Below are 17,471 nucleotides of genomic sequence, written 5' to 3'. Positions count from 1 at the left end.
TAAAGGTTAACTTGAGTTATCTGCAGCAGGTCCCATTTTATTCCTATGGACCCTGCTGTAGATAACTTGAGCTAATCTTTAGTAAAAGACCCCATGAGTGAAGTACTGCAGGTGAGAAAATTGTAATAAAATGGGGATGTAGGCAATGAATGAAACAAAAAGGAGAAAATGAAGGTAAAAAGGAGGTAATGAGATATATGGGGTAAAAAGTAGAGTGGGTTGCAGGTATGCTTCCAAACCATTTACTCTGAAAGAACAGTTCTTCATCCAGCTTTAGCAGTTCATGTTATCTGTACATTCGTGTTATCAGTAGTTCAATACTATTCATATCTCTTGAACACTCTTCTTCAATATATTGGTAAATTATAGTATGCAACTGAAGGAAACAATTCCTACAAAGGTTATATCAAGTTCAATATTGAGCCCACTGGGAAAATGTTTGTCTGCATATGAGTGGTTTGTAACTATTCTCCACCTCTTTCCTATCTTTCAACAATATTCTTTGCTCTCTTATCTCAACACTAACAGAGGATATTGTAGGGAAAACACAAATTAAATACACCTGTTAATGTGATGCAACCAGTATGCATTTATTGATCAGAAATAGTAACTCTGACACATGATGTTTTCTAAACAAGAATGAAGATACATCCACAAATACATCTGAAGAACTTTCTTTAATACATGGAGCAGGCCAGTGAACACCATGTGACCAGGAATTCTCATAATTCTTATACCTGTAAAATAAACGAAAGAAGGTTACCGGAACAAAATTAAAAGCAGACATAATATAGTCAGCTAGCTTCAGCCTGAGCATGCTTGACGCCACTGAAGAACAGGCATTTCAACTCAGGATTTGTAGATGCAGTTCATCCTTCTTTTCTATCAGAAGCGCTATAATAGAATTATGGCATCCTTAACAACGGGTTGATACTAGGTTAAAGGAGGTCAATGCACCAGTGCTTATAACTTCATTTATGAAAAAGAGATCCCACATGTGATGTACATAAGCACCTGATAGGTGAAGCCCTATTTCACATAGAATGGGGGACATCCAGATTGGGATGTGCACAGTCAGTGGCATTCCTGGGGGGGGGGGGCGGTGGGTGCGGTCCGCCCCGGGTGCACGCCGCTGGGGGGGGGGGGGGTACTGCGCGTGCCTGTCCTCCGTTCATTCCATGCTTCTTCTCTGCCCAGGAACAGGTTACTTCCTGTTCTGGGGCAGAGAAGAAGCATCGAACGAACGAAGGACAGGCGCGCGTGGCACCCCCCCCCAGCAGTGTGCACCCGGGGGGGGGTTTCTTTTGCGGGGGGGGTCCTTTCGCTGGGGGGGTCGCGCTGCATCCGGGGGGGGGGGGCACGGCACCTGGGGGCGGGGCGCATCGGCGATCCGCCCCAGGTGTCAGCCCCCCTAGGAACGCCACTGTGCACAGTTCCAATGGTATGTTAAAAAGGGAGATGCCAGGGAAGACGAAGAGTAGGAAAAGAATCAGGCTCTTCAAAAACAGACCAAAGACACTGAATATGAAGCATAAATTTAATAAAAGATGACTCAACAAGGTAACATGTTTTAGCACTGCAAATGCCTTCTTCGGGAGTCTATACAAATGAAAACATATGTAAGCATACTGAATGTGTATCAAAAATAAAAAGATAAAAACATGAACATTGAATATTAAACAAAGAGCTAAAAATTCTAAATTGCAAATGAAAAAATATGAATATATATTAAAAAAACAAGTGTATGTATGTATATATATACATATACACACACACGATTGGTTTTTAAATATATATTCATATTTTGTTCATTTGTTACTTAGAAGTTTTTAGCTCTTTGTTTTAATATTCAATGTTCATGTTTTTATCTTTTTATATAAACAACCACAAAACAAAACAAAACAAAAAGCCCATCAAATAAAACGATGTTACAAAAGAGGACAAGCAAAAATACAACATTGTTTAAGTGAAGAGTGAAAAACAAGTGGTCTTGAAAAAACCTACTATTGTTTAGAGGCAAATGTATAACGATAAATTGATCTTTATACATTTCTGATCCAAGAACTAACTTTGGTAAATGTGTCTGGCAATCTTTGTCTTCAGAAAAGAATCTTTAAAAGTGAAACATATTGGTCTGAAAAAGAAATGGTGAAACTAAAATATGGATGCAATGCGATGTGAGTGACATGGACAAAAAATGTCTCATGAAAGAAAAACTGCAAAGGAACCAGAGTGAATGAATGAAACACTACAATTGTATAGGTTTATTATGTATCTGTGGGACCGAAAAAAGGTGGTACTGAAAAAAGGTTATATGTCAGAGTTGAAACGCACACGATAGCAAATGCATATACTGAAAAAAACACACAGACTGATTGTCAAACACAACAGTATAATGAAAAAGCTGAAGAGGAAAAAAATATATATGAATGTATTTATAATCTGGTGCTATATTAACACCCTATGACATAGCGATGTGCTATAAATGGTTCAATAAAAATTAACATATCTCACCTACTTCAGGCAATAAATATTAAACAAAAGAGCTAATAACAATAAAATCATTTAATAAAAGGATATTTTAAAAAGAAGTTGAAGTATACACAGCGCCGATCTGCCATAAACTGCACTAATTGTAAATGAACTGGAAATCAGTAATGGGTAACCGGATAAAATGCTATGTTGTTCTGGATTTATAACAACTATGTGTCTTTATAAAGGTTAGTTGCAAGAGATATTACTTCTAGATGCCGCTGTAAGGCATGAAAAAAGGACTGTGTGTTGGAAGTGTTTAAACGGACTGAAAAAAGGCGCCAAACCAATACAAAGTGAATGACATGGACAAAATTATCCAAATACTCTAAGAAGTTTGAAAAGATTAGTTTGTGTGTCTCTCCCCCTTGTACTGGAAAGATTTCAATCAGGAAATCTGTAATCAGAATTTATACAACCGGAACCTCAGAGCTCCAGATAGGGAAAATACCAACAGTATAAGACTTACCACTATCAAATTTAGGAGTGAGTTATTATCATTGGTTCCAAAAAGGAGAAAAAGAGAAAAAAGAATCATCCGCAAAAACTCGTACTTACACGAGAAAATCGGATGATTTAAAAAACTCTTTTACTCCTAAAACCCAAAACAAGTGAGAGACACCGCACAACAAACCGACTTTCACGGGAAACCCCGATCTATACTACACACTTTCAATTCTATAAGCAGGGACAAAATTATATCATAAAACTGCAAAGGGACCAGAGTGAATGTGTGATACGTTTCGGTTGTATAAGCACACGTTTCAGTTGTATAGCACATTATATATTTCTGTGGGACCAAACAAGATTGTGAGTGAGAGTTCAAACGTACCCAATAGCGAATGTATATACTGAAAAAAAAAGACTGATGGTAAGACACAGCATTATGCAAAAGAGCTGAAGAGGACATTGGTATGCTTATAATCTGGTGCTATATTGTGTATTACAACAATGTGAAGAGTAAAATCGCTCTAAAATATGTGTGAAAAACACCCAACAAAAACATATTGCAAAAAAAAAAAAATAGTGTGAATGTGTATCGTTGAAACAAGTGCTATGTGGAAAAAGCGATTAAAAAGGTGACTTAAAAAGGACAGTAAATGCTTATCATTGTAAGTCTAATGTCTAAATAAAGCTGAAAATAGAACATGTGGAAAGAAGAGACCTGTATAAGCAATCAAAACTGGAAAAAATAAAGCCCTAAGTGAAAATAATAATTATTAAAGACTGTGACAATGTGCCTCAATGAACTGTAGATGGATTTTTGAAATGTCCACTAGAGGGTATAATTGTACCAATAAAGAGAACTTAGAATACAGAATACATTCTGTTTGATTTAGACTTGAAAGGGAACATTTCACAAAAAATATAAGGGATAAAGAAACATAAATATACAAAGTTATTGTGGTGTAGTACAAAATAAAAGTTGGCAAACATACATATTTGTAATGCAACAAAGTGTATGTTGACATGAGAATATTTGGCGGGCTTTTCTGTACCGACAGCATTTTTTGCACTGACAGCGTTCTTTGAGTTAAGAGATACTACCCACATTACCACATTAGAGATATTGTATCCCGCCTATTTGGTTATACATACATCTCTGAGAAAGTCACGAACAGGGTTTTCTGACCCCTGAAGCAGGCGCCTGTGTGCTGAAACACGGCCCATGTCGGGTCATCATTCAATAAAGGAGGACATTGATTATCCCAATCCTGGAAGCCCAGTGTTACTTTTTTTTTTGTTTCTGTATTATTTTGCATGCTGTTTTACCCTCTCTTTTGTGATTGTGTGACATGAGAATAATAAACATCAATGTTTTATAACCCAAATCAATGGGTGATGAAATACATCATTGTTGTATAGCAGGAACAAGCTAATCTACAATATGAGAATAATTTATATATAGTAAACATCAATGTTGTTCAACCCAAAATAATATAATTCATGCATATCCCCCAAAATGCATTATTGCTGTACAGCAGGTGATAGCTAATCTATTATATAATAATAATGCATGTTAAGAAAACTAGCACATTGTACATATACAGCAGTGTATATGTGTGTTAGCCTAAACAACCTCTAGTGATGAATGATGAAACGTAAAAGTCAATCCTGCTCTTGTGAGCAATAGAAAAAGTTTGATATCATCTTTGGAAAGTGTGTGTATATACTGAATGATACATACCTGTAGCAGGTGTTCTCTGAGGACAGCAGGCTGATTGTTCTCACGACTGGGTTGACGTCCACGGCAGCCCCCACCAACCGGAACAAAAACTTTGCGGGCGGTCCCGCACGCAGGGCACGCCCACTGCGCATGCGCGGCCGTCTTCCCGCCCGTGCGCAACCGTTCACACTCAGTTGAATGACAAACAAAGGAATGAGGAAAAACGCAGCTTCAAAGGGGAGGAGGGAGGGTAGGTGAGAACAATCAGCCTGCTGTCCTCGGAGAACACCTGCTACAGGTATGTATCATTCACTTTCTCCGAGGACAAGCAGGCTGCTTGTTCTCACGACTGGGGTATCCCTAGCTCTCAGGCTCACTCAAAACAAGAACCCAGGTCAATTGAACCTCGCAACAGAAGGGCATAACAGAAGGGCATAACAGAAATTGACCTATGAAGAACAACTAACTGAGAGTGCAGCCTGAACAGAACAAATCGGGTCCTGGAGGGTGTAGTTGGATTCAAACCCCAAACAGATTCTGCAGCACCGACTGCCCGAACCGACTGTCGCGTCGGGTATCCTGCTGGAGGCAGTAATGTGATGTGAATGTGTGGACAGATGACCACGTCGCAGCCTTGCAAATCTCTTCAATAGTGGCTGACTTCAAGTGGGCCACTGACGCTGCCATGGCTCTAACACTATGAGCCGTGACATGACCCTCAAGAGCCAGCCCAGCCTGGGCGTAAGTGAAGGAGATGCAATCTGCTAGCCAATTGGAGATGGTGCGTTTCCCGACAGCGACCACTTTCCTATTGGGGTCGAAAGAAATAAACAATTGGGCGGACTGTCTGTGGGGCTGTGTCCGCTCCAGATAAAAGGCCAACGCTCGCTTGCAGTCCAATGTGTGCAACTGACGTTCAGCAGGGCGGGTATGTGGTCTGGGAAAGAATGTTGGCAAGACAATTGACTGGTTAAGATGGAACTCCGACACCACCTTTGGCAGAAACTTAGGGTGAGTGCGGAGTACTACTCTGTTGTGATGAAATTTGGTATAAGGAGCATGAGCTACCAGGGCCTGCAGCTCACTGACTCTACGAGCTGAAGTAACTGCCACCAAGAAAATGACCTTCCAGGTCAAGTACTTCAGATGGCAGGAATTCAGTGGCTCAAAAGGAGGTTTCATCAGCTGGGTGAGGACGACGTTGAGATCCCATGACACTGTAGGAGGCTTGACTGGGGGCCTTGACAAAAGCAAGCCTCTCATGAATCGAACGACTAAAGGCTCTCCAGAGATGGCTTTACCCTCTACACGATGATGGTAAGCACTAATCGCACTAAGGTGATTCCTTACTGAGTTGGTCTTGAGGCCAGACTCTGATAAGTGCAGAAGGTATTCAAGCAGGTTCTGTGCAGGACAAGAACGAGGTTCTAGGGCCTTGCTCTCACACCAAACGACAAACCTCCTCCACTTAAAAAAGTAACTCTTTTTAGTGGAATCCTTTCTAGAGGCAAGCAAGATGCGGGAGACACCCTCAGACAGACCCAACGAAGCAAAGTCTACGCCCTCAACATCCAGGCCGTGAGAGCCAGAGACTGAAGATTGGGGTGCAGAAGCGCTCCGTCGTTCTGCGAAATGAGAGTCGGAAAACACTCCAATCTCCACGGTTCTTCGGAGGACAACTCCAGAAGTAGAGGGAACCAGATCTGACGGGGCCAAAAAGGCGCTATCAGAATCATGGTGCCGTGGTCTTGCTTGAGCTTCAGTAAAGTCTTCCCCACCAAAGGTATGGGAGGATAAGTATACAGGAGGCTGGTCCCCCAATGGAGGAGAAAAGCATCCGACGCTAGTCTGCCGTGTGCCTGTAGTCTGGAACAGAACAGAGGCAGCTTGTGGTTGGTCTGAGAGGCAAAAAGGTCCACCGAGGGAGTGCCCCACTCTCGGAAGATCTTGCGTACCACTCTGGAATGGAGTGACCACTCGTGCGGTTGCATGACTCTGCTCAGTCTGTCGGCCAGACTGTTGTTTACGCCTGCCAGGTATGTGGCTTAGAGAAGCATGCCGAACTGGCAAGCCCAACGCCACATCCCGACGGCTTCCTGACACAGGAGGCGAGATCCAGTGCCCCCCTGCTTGTTGATGTAATACATTACAACCTGATTGTCTGTCCGAATTTGGATGATTTGATAGGACAGCCGATCTCTGAAGGCCTTCAGCGCGTTCCAGACCGCTCGGAGCTCCAGGAGGTTGATCTGAAGATCCTGTTCCTGGAGGGACCACAGACCCTGGGTGTGGAGTCCATCGACATGAGCTCCCCACCCCAGGCGAGATGCATCCGTCGTCAGCACTTTCGTGGGCTGCGGAATTTGGAATGGACGTCCCAGGGTCAAATTGGTCCGAATGGTCCACCAGTGCAGCGAATTGCGGCAACTGATGGACAGACGGATGACATCCTCTAGATTCCCGGTAGCTTGACACCACTGGGAAGCTAGGGTCCATTGAGCAGGTCTCATGTGAAGGCGAACCATGGGAGTCACATGAACCGTGGAGGCCATATGACCCAGGAGTCTCAACATCTGCCGAGCTGTGACCTGCTGAGACGCTCTGGTCTGAGAGACAAGGGATAGAAGGTTCTGGGCCCTTGCTTCGGGAAGGAAGGCCTGAGCCGTCTGAGAATTCAGCAGCGCTCCTATGAATTCCAGAGATTGGACTGGCTGGAGATGGGACTTCGGGTAATTTATCACAAACCCCAGCAGCTCCAGAAGGTGGATAGTACACTGCATGGACTTGAACATTATCTAAATAGAAATAACCACTTCATGACCACCATCTACAGGAAACCCACCAATCGCAATGCATTTCTACATTACACCAGTTATCATAACAAAAGTCTCAAGAAAAACTTGCCTCTTCGGCTGAGAAGAATTTGCTCTAATATTGAAAATTTCAACATACAAGCACAGAATATGTCAGATAGATTTTCCAGTAGAGGATATCCATCAGAAGATATTGCTGTGAGATTAGTTAAAGCACAAGCCAGTGACAGACAAGCCTTTTTGCAGACCAAAACTACAAGAGACACTCCAGGTACTGTATGCACTCTCAGATTATCCAGTTGTTCTGTGGCTCTTCTGAGTGTACTGACAGAATGAATCCTTTTCTGAACCACTAGTGGTGTTTCCTCTGTCAGCCAGGGGAAACACTTCTGTCTTTGTCCCGCTAGGGCGGGCCCTTTGCCTAGTCTATTGTGTTCTACTGTATGCCATATGTTTGCATTGCTCTGTTAGTATTGAGATGCGCAGCTAGGCTGCTTATGTTTGATTTCCCTATACAGCTAGGCTATTCCACTTTACCTTTACTGTATACTTTATGCTTTGCATTGTGTTCGCTAGTATAGAGATGCGCAGCAAGGCTGCTTATGATACAGCTAGGCTGTTTTACTTTACCTTTACTGTATACTTTATGCTTTGCATTGTGTTCGCTAGTATTGAGATGCGCAGCTAGGCTGATTATGATACAGCTAGGCTGTTCTACTTTACCTTATTCTATGTTTTTGTTTGCCTTGCTTCAGTTAGGTTAGACTGTATAGCTAGGCTGCCTGTTTTCCTTTCTGTGCCGTTTGGCTACCCTTTTAGCCCAGTGTTTTTTGCTGCTAATAAAGCTGCCTCAGTTCATCTTCACTTGTGGTCCGGTCCAGTTCTTGGGACCACTCTTAGTTCTGAGGGGACTTGGTCTACCCAGAGGTGGTTGGGTGATTCTCACGCGGCCAACTCTGGGCCAAGGGCTCACAAACGTTACACTCATGAGTGTGACTAGTAAAATTTGTGTTCAGAGAAAAACTATAATAAATGTAAAAGGCCTTCAAGACCTTAGGTTCTGTTGACTGTATCTTTAGAATCCTGGGGGGTCGATATTCAGGTAGTGGTGAGCGATTTTTAGCTGTTGCCAGTGTTATTCATAAAATTTAATGCCAGGCCATGTTCAGGCACCAGCATTGAATATCCGGGTTTATGAGGCCGGCTATCTCTTATGTGGTTAAGTGTGATATTCAGTACTTAACTTAATAAATGACACCAGATATAGATAAGATTGCCTTTTATGGAATCTAATTTGACCGCTAAACTTAGGTGGTTGAGTGCTGAATATCAGCCCTTAACTGCATAACTGTCAACTCCGCCCCCAGATCACCCACAAAATAGTTGGTTTTGAGTTTAGCAGTCTGTGGTGATATTCGACAGCACTAACTGGTTAAGTGCCACTGAATATCAGCAGATAGCCTTGAACAAGCAATTTAACTGACCGGGAGCCATATCTTCTGGCTGGTTAAATTGCTTGGAATATCAACCCCCCTGGTTTATGTTGTTACTAGCCGTTGAGCCCGAAAAAATGGGCTAGTAAAGGAAGGGGGGGGGGGGTTTGAAAGCCCCCCCCCCCGGATATGTCACCGCCGCCCCTCCCCCCCGGAGTCACCGCCGCTGCCGCCCCCTCCCCCCCGGAGTCCCCCCCGCCACCCGGGCTGGGTACCTGGCTTCACTATTCAAACTGCAGGAACGCAGCACACAGCTCGTCTGAGCTGCCGTCAGCCTTCCTTCTTCTCTGCGTGTGTTCTGCCCTCGTGTGACGTAACGTCTGCGAGGGCGGGACACAGGCAGGTAAGGAAGGCCAACGGCAGCTCAGATGAGCTGTGTGCTGCGTTCCGGCGGTTTGAATAGTGAAGCCAGGTACCCGGACCAGGTGGAGGGTGGGTGGTGGCGGCAACTCCGGGTGGGTGGGGGGAGCGGTAGCAGCAACCCTGGGGGGGGGGGGGGGGGAGGGGTGGCGACGATGGTTCCCTCACTCGCAGGTGCGCAGGTTCCCTCTCTGTCACACCCCCGTCATCACGTATTGACGCGGGGGCGGGACAGAGAGGGTCTCTACTGCGCATTTGCGAGTGAGTACGCCTCTTGCCATTTATATGTTTGATAGGAACGCCTTGATGTCTGCATTCTTTTAACCAATGGTTCCCTGTCTTTTATGCTCTATGGGGGTGATTCTATAACTGGATACCAGGTATAAGCCTATTTTATATAGGAACATAGGCATCTATTTTCCCTTACAGAATACTAGCATAACAGCAAAAATGCATGCCTATAAATTATATGTGCACACTTATGCCAGCAAAAGAGATGGTGTAAATGTGTATACCTAAGGATTAGAGACATACCCATAAACTACAGTATTCTATAAGTTACACACCTAAGTGTGCATCCCATACATGGTCTGCCCCAACTTCACCTGTATGTCTACATGTAAAATACATGCTATATTAGATACATGTGCATATATAGAATGGTGCTTAGGAAGAATTTTGGCATTTATGTGCATATGTGTGCACATACACATGTCTATGCCATTCTTTTGATGAAATATGTGCATAGTTGGTACAGAACTGTGAGCAAGTACTTTATAGAACTTCCCTGTAAATAATTTCCATGCAAGAACATTCCCTTTCTGGAAGAATAAAATAAACATTACCGTTTGACCCTCATTAAACACCTTTTGTACGTATTCCAGAAGTTTTTCATCCTTTCTGCAACAATAAAAAAGACAAAAGATACAATGGGTGAATCCACTGAGGCTGACTTTATATTCCAGGGATGTGGTAAAGAAAAGCACTTATCCACAAGAACATATGTCATCACAAGTTAATAAGTTAAGGAAGACACAATTGGGCTCATTTTCGAAAGAGAAAGGCGCCCATCTTTCGACACAAATAGGGAGATGGGCAACCTTCTCCCAGGGTCGCCCAAATCGGCATAATCGAAAGCCGATTTTGGGCGCTCTCAACTGCTTTCCGTCGCGGGGATGCCCAAAGTTCCTGGGGGCGTGTTGGAAACATAGTGAAGGCGGGACTGGGGCGTGCTTAACACATGGGCGTCCTCGGCTGATAATGGAAAAAAAGAAGGGCATCCCTGATGAACACTTGGCTGACTTTACTTGGTCCTGTTTTTCTTTATTATTGTCCAAGCCACAAAAATGTGCCCTAAATGACCAGATGACCACCAAAGGGAATTGGCGATGACCTCCCCCTACTCCCCCAGTAGTCACTAACCCCTTCCCACCCTAAAAAAAAAAATTTAAAAATATTTTCCAGCCTCTATTGCAGCCTCAAATATCATACCCAGCTCCATGACAGCAGTATGCAGGTCCCTGGAGCAGTTTTACTGGGTACTGCAGTGCACTTCAGGCAGGCGGATCCAGGCCCATCCCCCCCCTACCTGTCACACTTGTGGTGGTAAATGTGAGCCCTCCAAACCCCACCAGAAACCCACTGTACCCACATCTAGGTTCTCCCCTTCATCCCTAAGGGCTATGGTAGTGGTGTACAGTTGTGGGGAGTGAGTTTTGGGGGGAGGTTGGGGGACCCAGCACACAAGGTAAGGGAGCTATGTACCTGGGATCTTTTTCTGAAGTCCACTGCAGTGCCCCCTAGGGTGCCCAGTTGGTGTCCTGGCATGTCAGGGGGACTCGTGCACTATGAATGCTGGCTCCTCCCACGACCAAAAGGCTTTGATTTGGTCATTTCTGAGATGGGCATCCTCGGGTTCCATTATCGCCGAAAATTGGAGACGACCATCTCCAAGGTCGACCTAAATGTGGAGATTTGGGCGTCCCCAACTGTATTATTGAAACAAAAGGTGGCCACCCATCTTGTTTCAATAATACAGGTTTCCCTGCCCCTTCGCGGGGACGTCCTGCGAGGAACCCCTCAGGAAAATTTGGGCACCCCGTTCGATTATGCCCTTCCACGTATTATAATTTTTTTTTTTATTCTTTGTTTTATTCTTTATCCTAAAAGAAAGTTATTTTCTGTTCTTGCCTGTTGGAGAGGTAGCACTGCTACTGACCTGAATTAGATGCTAATTAAGGTATGAGGAAGTAGAATAGTTGCAAAGGTTTCTAAGGGCAATCTGATTACTGGGTTAGCTTCAAAGGGTCTGTTGGAAACAGTCCTCTTAGCATCCAAACTATATAAAGAGGAAAGGTCCCATTTAACTTTCTTTCTGAGAAGTTCTGAGAGAAAAGGACATTTCTCTGGGTAAGTGACATTATTTTGCTCTGTGCTTGGTAACATAAAGAATGGGTTTAAAACAGGAATTGTAGGTTATTGATAAATACAGTTAGAATTTTTAAAAAAAGAGGAAAATTTTATTAACTAGTCTCCATACCCTTTTCCCCATAATTTTAAAACTTGAATTTTTCTGCCATAAAATTAACAAATAGACTCTAGAAGGCACAGAAGGGTGTAGTTCAGTATTCATTCCCACCCCTCAACCCTAGCTCAACTCTTCATTTATAGTCAATTATTCTAATTAGGACAACAAGAGGAGAGTTTTAATTAGAGTTTTAATTACATTTAATTTGTTTCTGAGAAGCAACCACTAAATAAATTACACATTATACCATATAATCTTAAGGCTCTTTATATTCATCTGATTCCCTAGTGCCAACACTATAACATCGCTAACCAGGAGAGCTGAGCGTGGCGAGGACAGACCGGCACCCGCAGCGGCATCTCCCTCCATATACTTCTTAAAGCGACACACACCATGTGGCGCACCGCGGCAGGAAGGCTAAACCGAAACAGATCACCAGATCGGTGATTAACCCTCGGGACCCACCAAAACCTGAATCGGAGAGAGACAAGAGAGCCAACCCAAGGGAGGTAAGCGAACAAGTGGCGGAGACGACATAACCCCGGACCTAGTTGTGATCTAATTTCCAGCATTGCTGATAATGTGCATTTTGCAGATGTCTCCTGTTAGACTCTGTACATCTTAATACTGTGTCTGTTCTGAGTTCCAATACTGTTGACTGTGTTTCCGGTACATTTGAACACTGTTCCTTGCTCAGAGTTCCAGCACTATTAACTGTGTATACTTTACTGTGTATATTTTACTGTATATATTTTACCGCTGTCTCTCAATAGTTCTTTCATCAACCTACTGCCCCCGTGCCCCATCCCAACCAGACTAACAAAACAATCCACCCCTATCTCACCTATTCCTCAACCGAACCAATAACAAATCCCTAAAATGTTCCTTTTAAACATACTCATCATAAACCACTCACTCGCTCTCATCCACGCAACACTCAATGCCCCCCCCCATCAGAAATCAACATCATCCCAGTTCTAAACTACTACAAAAAAAACGACAACAGCCAAAGAAACCCAACATCACTCAAACTGCCTCCTCCAAAAACCGAAACAAAATCAACCAAATCTAAAACATCAAAAACAAATCATCTTATAAATATTCACCCATCGTCTCCAAGTGCTGACCCATACCTACCCATCAGAGTGGGCTACATCAATGCCAGATCAGCAGTTAACAAAACCGAAATCCTCACAGACTGGATCACATCTGACAACCTCGACCTACTCTTCATCACAGAAACCTGGATCCGCTACTCAAAAGATCCAGTCATACTTGATCTATGTCCCCCTGGCTACAAAATCACTCACTGGACTAGACAAGACAAAAGAGGTGGTGGTATAGCGCTCATCTACAGATCTAACTTCTCCCCTGAGCCCATTCAAGAGTCCATTACACTACAACTCGAAATTGCCTCAATCAAACTTTATTGCCCCTCACTATGCGACCACCTAACCTGCATTCTATTTTACAGACCTCCCATCAACTGGAATCACAACCAATCCACATACATGGACTTTATATCAAACGCATTCATCAACAACTCAATGTATTATTAATTGGTGACTTAAACCTACACTTAGAGGACTCAAACTCCGCCCACACCCAGGAACACAAAGACTTCCTCCACCTATGTGACTTCAAACTCCCTACAATTCAACCAATCCATGTCAAAGGCCACTCACTTGACGTCATCTCCTACAAATTCTCCACGGACCAAAACTTCATCATATCCGACATCTGCTGGTCTGCTTCCCCCTGGTCTGATCATCACATAGCGTCCTTATCACTACACTGGCGTAAAAAGGGACAACCTAAAACACACCACCCAATAACAATCATCACGAGAGGACGGATAGACAAGGAAACTTTCTGGCAACAAATCTACGACAACAACTGGACAATAAATCCAAACTCAACTCACTTCCTCACAGAATGGAATAACTGGTGCAAACTTATTCTGGATGAAATTGCTCCACTACACACCAAAACTCCACATAAACGCAACCCTTCACCATGGTTTAACGAACTATTAAAAAACCTAAAATCACAAACCAAGAAACTAGAAAAAACCTGGAGTAAATAAAAAAACGTTATCACCCTCAATGCATGGAAACAGGCACAAAGAAACTACAAAAATGCCATTAAACGAACCAAAAGAACATACTATACAGAAAAAATTACACCCTGCGGATCAGACATAAAAAAAACATTATCAACTTATAAAGAATCTTCTTAACACCAGTCCAGTCACAACATCACCCTCAAACTATCCATCTGCCGACCAGCTGGTCAAATACTTTAATGACAAAGTCATCAATCTTTGCAATACAATTCCCCAAGATTGCACTAGCTTCGACACTTTTCTTGACAAACTGGACCCCGACATGGCAGGGGCATAGCCATGGGCGGGCCTGGACGGGCCCAGGCCCAGCCACTTTCCCTCCAGGCCCGCCCACCCATCCCTCGCATGTCGCTTGCTGCCTTTTCTCCAGCCGTCCAAGAGCATCCAGCTTTGCCTGCAACAGAAATTCATGTCCTCCCCGCCGGCGCAGCCTCGGTCCCCGCATGCTACCCTCGGTCCCTGAATTATTTTCTTCACTTGTCGCCGGCAGCGCTGCCATTCACGCAAGCAGCTCCGCTCCCCTCTGTCACGTCCATCTGGCCCTACATAAACAGGAAGTGCATCAGAAAGGGCCAGATGGACGTGGCAGAGGGGAGCGGAGCTGCCTGTGTGAATGCCAGCACTGCCGGCAACGAGTGAAGAAAATAATTCAGGGACCGAGGGTAGCATGCGGGGACCGAGGCAGTGCCGGCGGGGAGGACAAGAATTTCCTTTGCAGCCACGGTGGGACGCAAGGGTGGAGAAAGAGGTAGGGAAGGGCACGGAAGCTCGCAGTGATTCCTCAAGGCCACCACACTACAGTAGTGGCCAGGAGGAGAAGCTAGTGGTTGGGCATCAATATCATTGCCCTGGGCCTGCCCCGTGAGAGGGGGTGGGGTGGAGAGAGTGAGTGAGTGAGTGAGAGACGGGTAATGCTAGGTGGGGTGGATAAATAATTGTTTGATATAGGGGAGGGAGAGATGCAGGAGGAAGAGAGTGAGAATTGTTTGATATGGGTGTGGTGGGGAGAGGAAGAGAAAGGCTGCAGAGGAGTGGCAAAGGACGATAGAGGAAAAAAGTGTTGGACATGACAGTCGAGGAAGGGGGTGAGAGATGAGAGGGGGAAATATTGAACATGGCTGGAGGGGAGAGAAAAAGATGTTAGACCAGGGGCTCAAGGCAGGGAGAGAGAGAGAGAGAAAGAAAGAGATAGTGGACAATATGGGAGAGATGTTGGACATAGAGGTGGAGCAAAGGGAAGGAGAGATGCTGCACAAGAGAGGGGGGAAGAGGGAGATATTGGATCCCGGGGCAGAAGGGAGATATACTGGACAATGGGTAAGAGAGAGAAATGCAGGACAATGGAGGGAGGGATAGGAGTGAGGGGACAGGCATATGCTGGTGGGGGGAGGGGGTAAAAGGGAGAGGGAGATGTCAGGCTATGAGAGTGAAGAGAGGATAAAGAGAGAGGGGAGATGGCAATGAAATGAATGAGAGGATAGTGATTACAGATGGTAGAAATATGGTAATGGTGCGTAGATTGAAGATGGGAGGGAATGGAAGGCTGGGAAGGAGTGAGTTTGGATATGGTTGAGCTAGTGGGTTAAAGGAGATGGAAATTTGATAGATATCTGAAAAGTAAAAAGAAGGAAAAAGTTTAGAAAGAGGGTTACATTTGAGTGGACAGAGGCAGAAAAGAACAAAAAACAGAAAGGAAAGAGCTAAAATGGAAAGATCAATATTTCAGAAGCAGTTGTAGTGAGGAAATGGAACGAGAGGAGAGAAAAGACAAATGGACAACAATTGCTTGAAGAATTAGCAGAAGACAACGGGAAAGTGGGAAGGAGAAACTGAAACCAACATGATAGAAAAATAAAACATTCAGACAACAAAAGGTAGAAAAATAATTTTATTTTGAATGTTTTAAATGGAATATGTTAGCTTTGGGAAATGTTCATAGCGGATGTCTTTTTATTGTGTTCAGTAGAAAAGGAAATGCATATTTGTTTTTATTTCTCCAGTGTTGCAGTAAATGTTGAGGTTCTCAGTTCAATTTTTGTCTACATATTTTTATTTCTAATTTGTAATCCCTTGTTCTGTATTTGGTGATGGTCTGTCAGGGTGAGACTGTAATGGCAGATGGGGAGATTAAAGAGGAGAGGGCTTCTTTATTTTCTGCCCTGGGCCCCAGCATGCCTAACAGCAGCCCTGACCCTTGCTGTAGCTGGTGGGGATCCCCAAGCCCTGCTAGCTGAGGACCTCCACTGAAGGTGGCCAGAACTCCCTTCTGCTGAGCTTGGCAGATGGGGGCAGTATCCTTGAGCCACTGACAACTAAGCATGCATGGGGTGCCACCATCGGTGGCTCAAGGAGTTGCTGCTGCCAACCAAGCTTGGTAAAAGTGAATTCTGGCCATCTTTGGTGGAAGTCTTTAGGTGACAGAGCTTGGGGATCTTCATCAGCTAAAGTATTTATCTTTTGTGTTGGGAAATGCTGGGGGAGGGGGTTAGAGAGAAAATGTTGTGCCCACCCACTTTGGGTTCAGGCCCACCCAAAATTGGCTGTCTGGCTACGCCACTGCAACATGGACAACGTTCTGGCTGACCGTTCCTGAACAAACTTCACCTCCTTACCACCAAGGAAGTTTCCACAACAGTCACCAAATTCTCCAGGTCCTACTGCCTCCTAGACTCATGCCCTAACTATCTAATGAAAAATGCCCCTGCACGCTTTATTACAGACCTTACCAACCACCTAAACTTCCTGCTTCAACAAGGTTCATTCCCCACCAAACATGGCAACATTCTACTCACACCAATACCAAAAAACCCCAAGAAACCAGCAAACGACATCACCAATTACCGCCCTGTTGCCTCCACCCCACTACTAATCAAACTGATGGAAAACAGAGTGACTTCTCAACTTAACGAATTTATACAAAAATTCTCCATTCTACATGAGTCGCAATCGGGCTTCCGTCCAGCCCACAGCACAGAAACGGTACTACTCACCTTAGTATCCAAGTACAAACAAGAAGTATCATTTGGAAACAACATCCTTCTTCTACAATTCGACCTATCCAGTGCATTCGACATGGTAAATCATAACATTCTAACAAAACTACTGGATAAACTAGGGATCGGCGGAAATATCATTAAATGGATAAAAAGCTTCGTCACCACAAGATCCTACCAAGTCAAGTCAACTTCATCAATCTCACCTCCCTGCTCATCAGAATGTGGAGTACCCCAAGGATCTCCTCTATCCACGATTCTCTTCAATCTTATGATGATCCCCCTAGCCAAATCCCTATCCAAACATGGCCTCAACCCCTTCATCTACGCAGACAACGTTACCATATTCATCCCCTTCAAATCCAACTTATCAGAAATCTCCGACAAAATAATCACTGGCATGAATACCTTAGCCTCCTGGGCCAACACCTTTAAGATGAAAATGAACAAGGAGAAAACTC

General features: G+C 44.2%; 1 protein-coding gene across 1 annotated transcript in view; it reads right to left on the bottom strand.

The window, feature by feature from the left end:
- Positions 1-609: 609 nt before the first annotated feature.
- Positions 610-17,471, bottom strand: part of FAM166C (family with sequence similarity 166 member C) — a 59,930-nt gene continuing 43,068 nt past the window's right edge. The window contains exons 4-5 of the mRNA XM_030195543.1: positions 10,211-10,265; positions 610-737 (exon numbers count right to left, since the gene is read on the bottom strand). Coding sequence (XP_030051403.1) covers positions 732-737; positions 10,211-10,265 — 61 coding nt within the window. The 3' untranslated portion in view covers positions 610-731. The remainder of the gene's footprint in view (positions 738-10,210; positions 10,266-17,471) is intronic.

Source organism: Microcaecilia unicolor, chromosome 3 (genome assembly GCF_901765095.1).
Source record: "Microcaecilia unicolor chromosome 3, aMicUni1.1, whole genome shotgun sequence".
Lineage (NCBI taxonomy): Eukaryota > Metazoa > Chordata > Amphibia > Gymnophiona > Siphonopidae > Microcaecilia > Microcaecilia unicolor.
The sequence above is the reverse complement of the archived record's forward strand: the minus strand, read 5'-3'. Positions and strand labels throughout refer to the sequence as shown.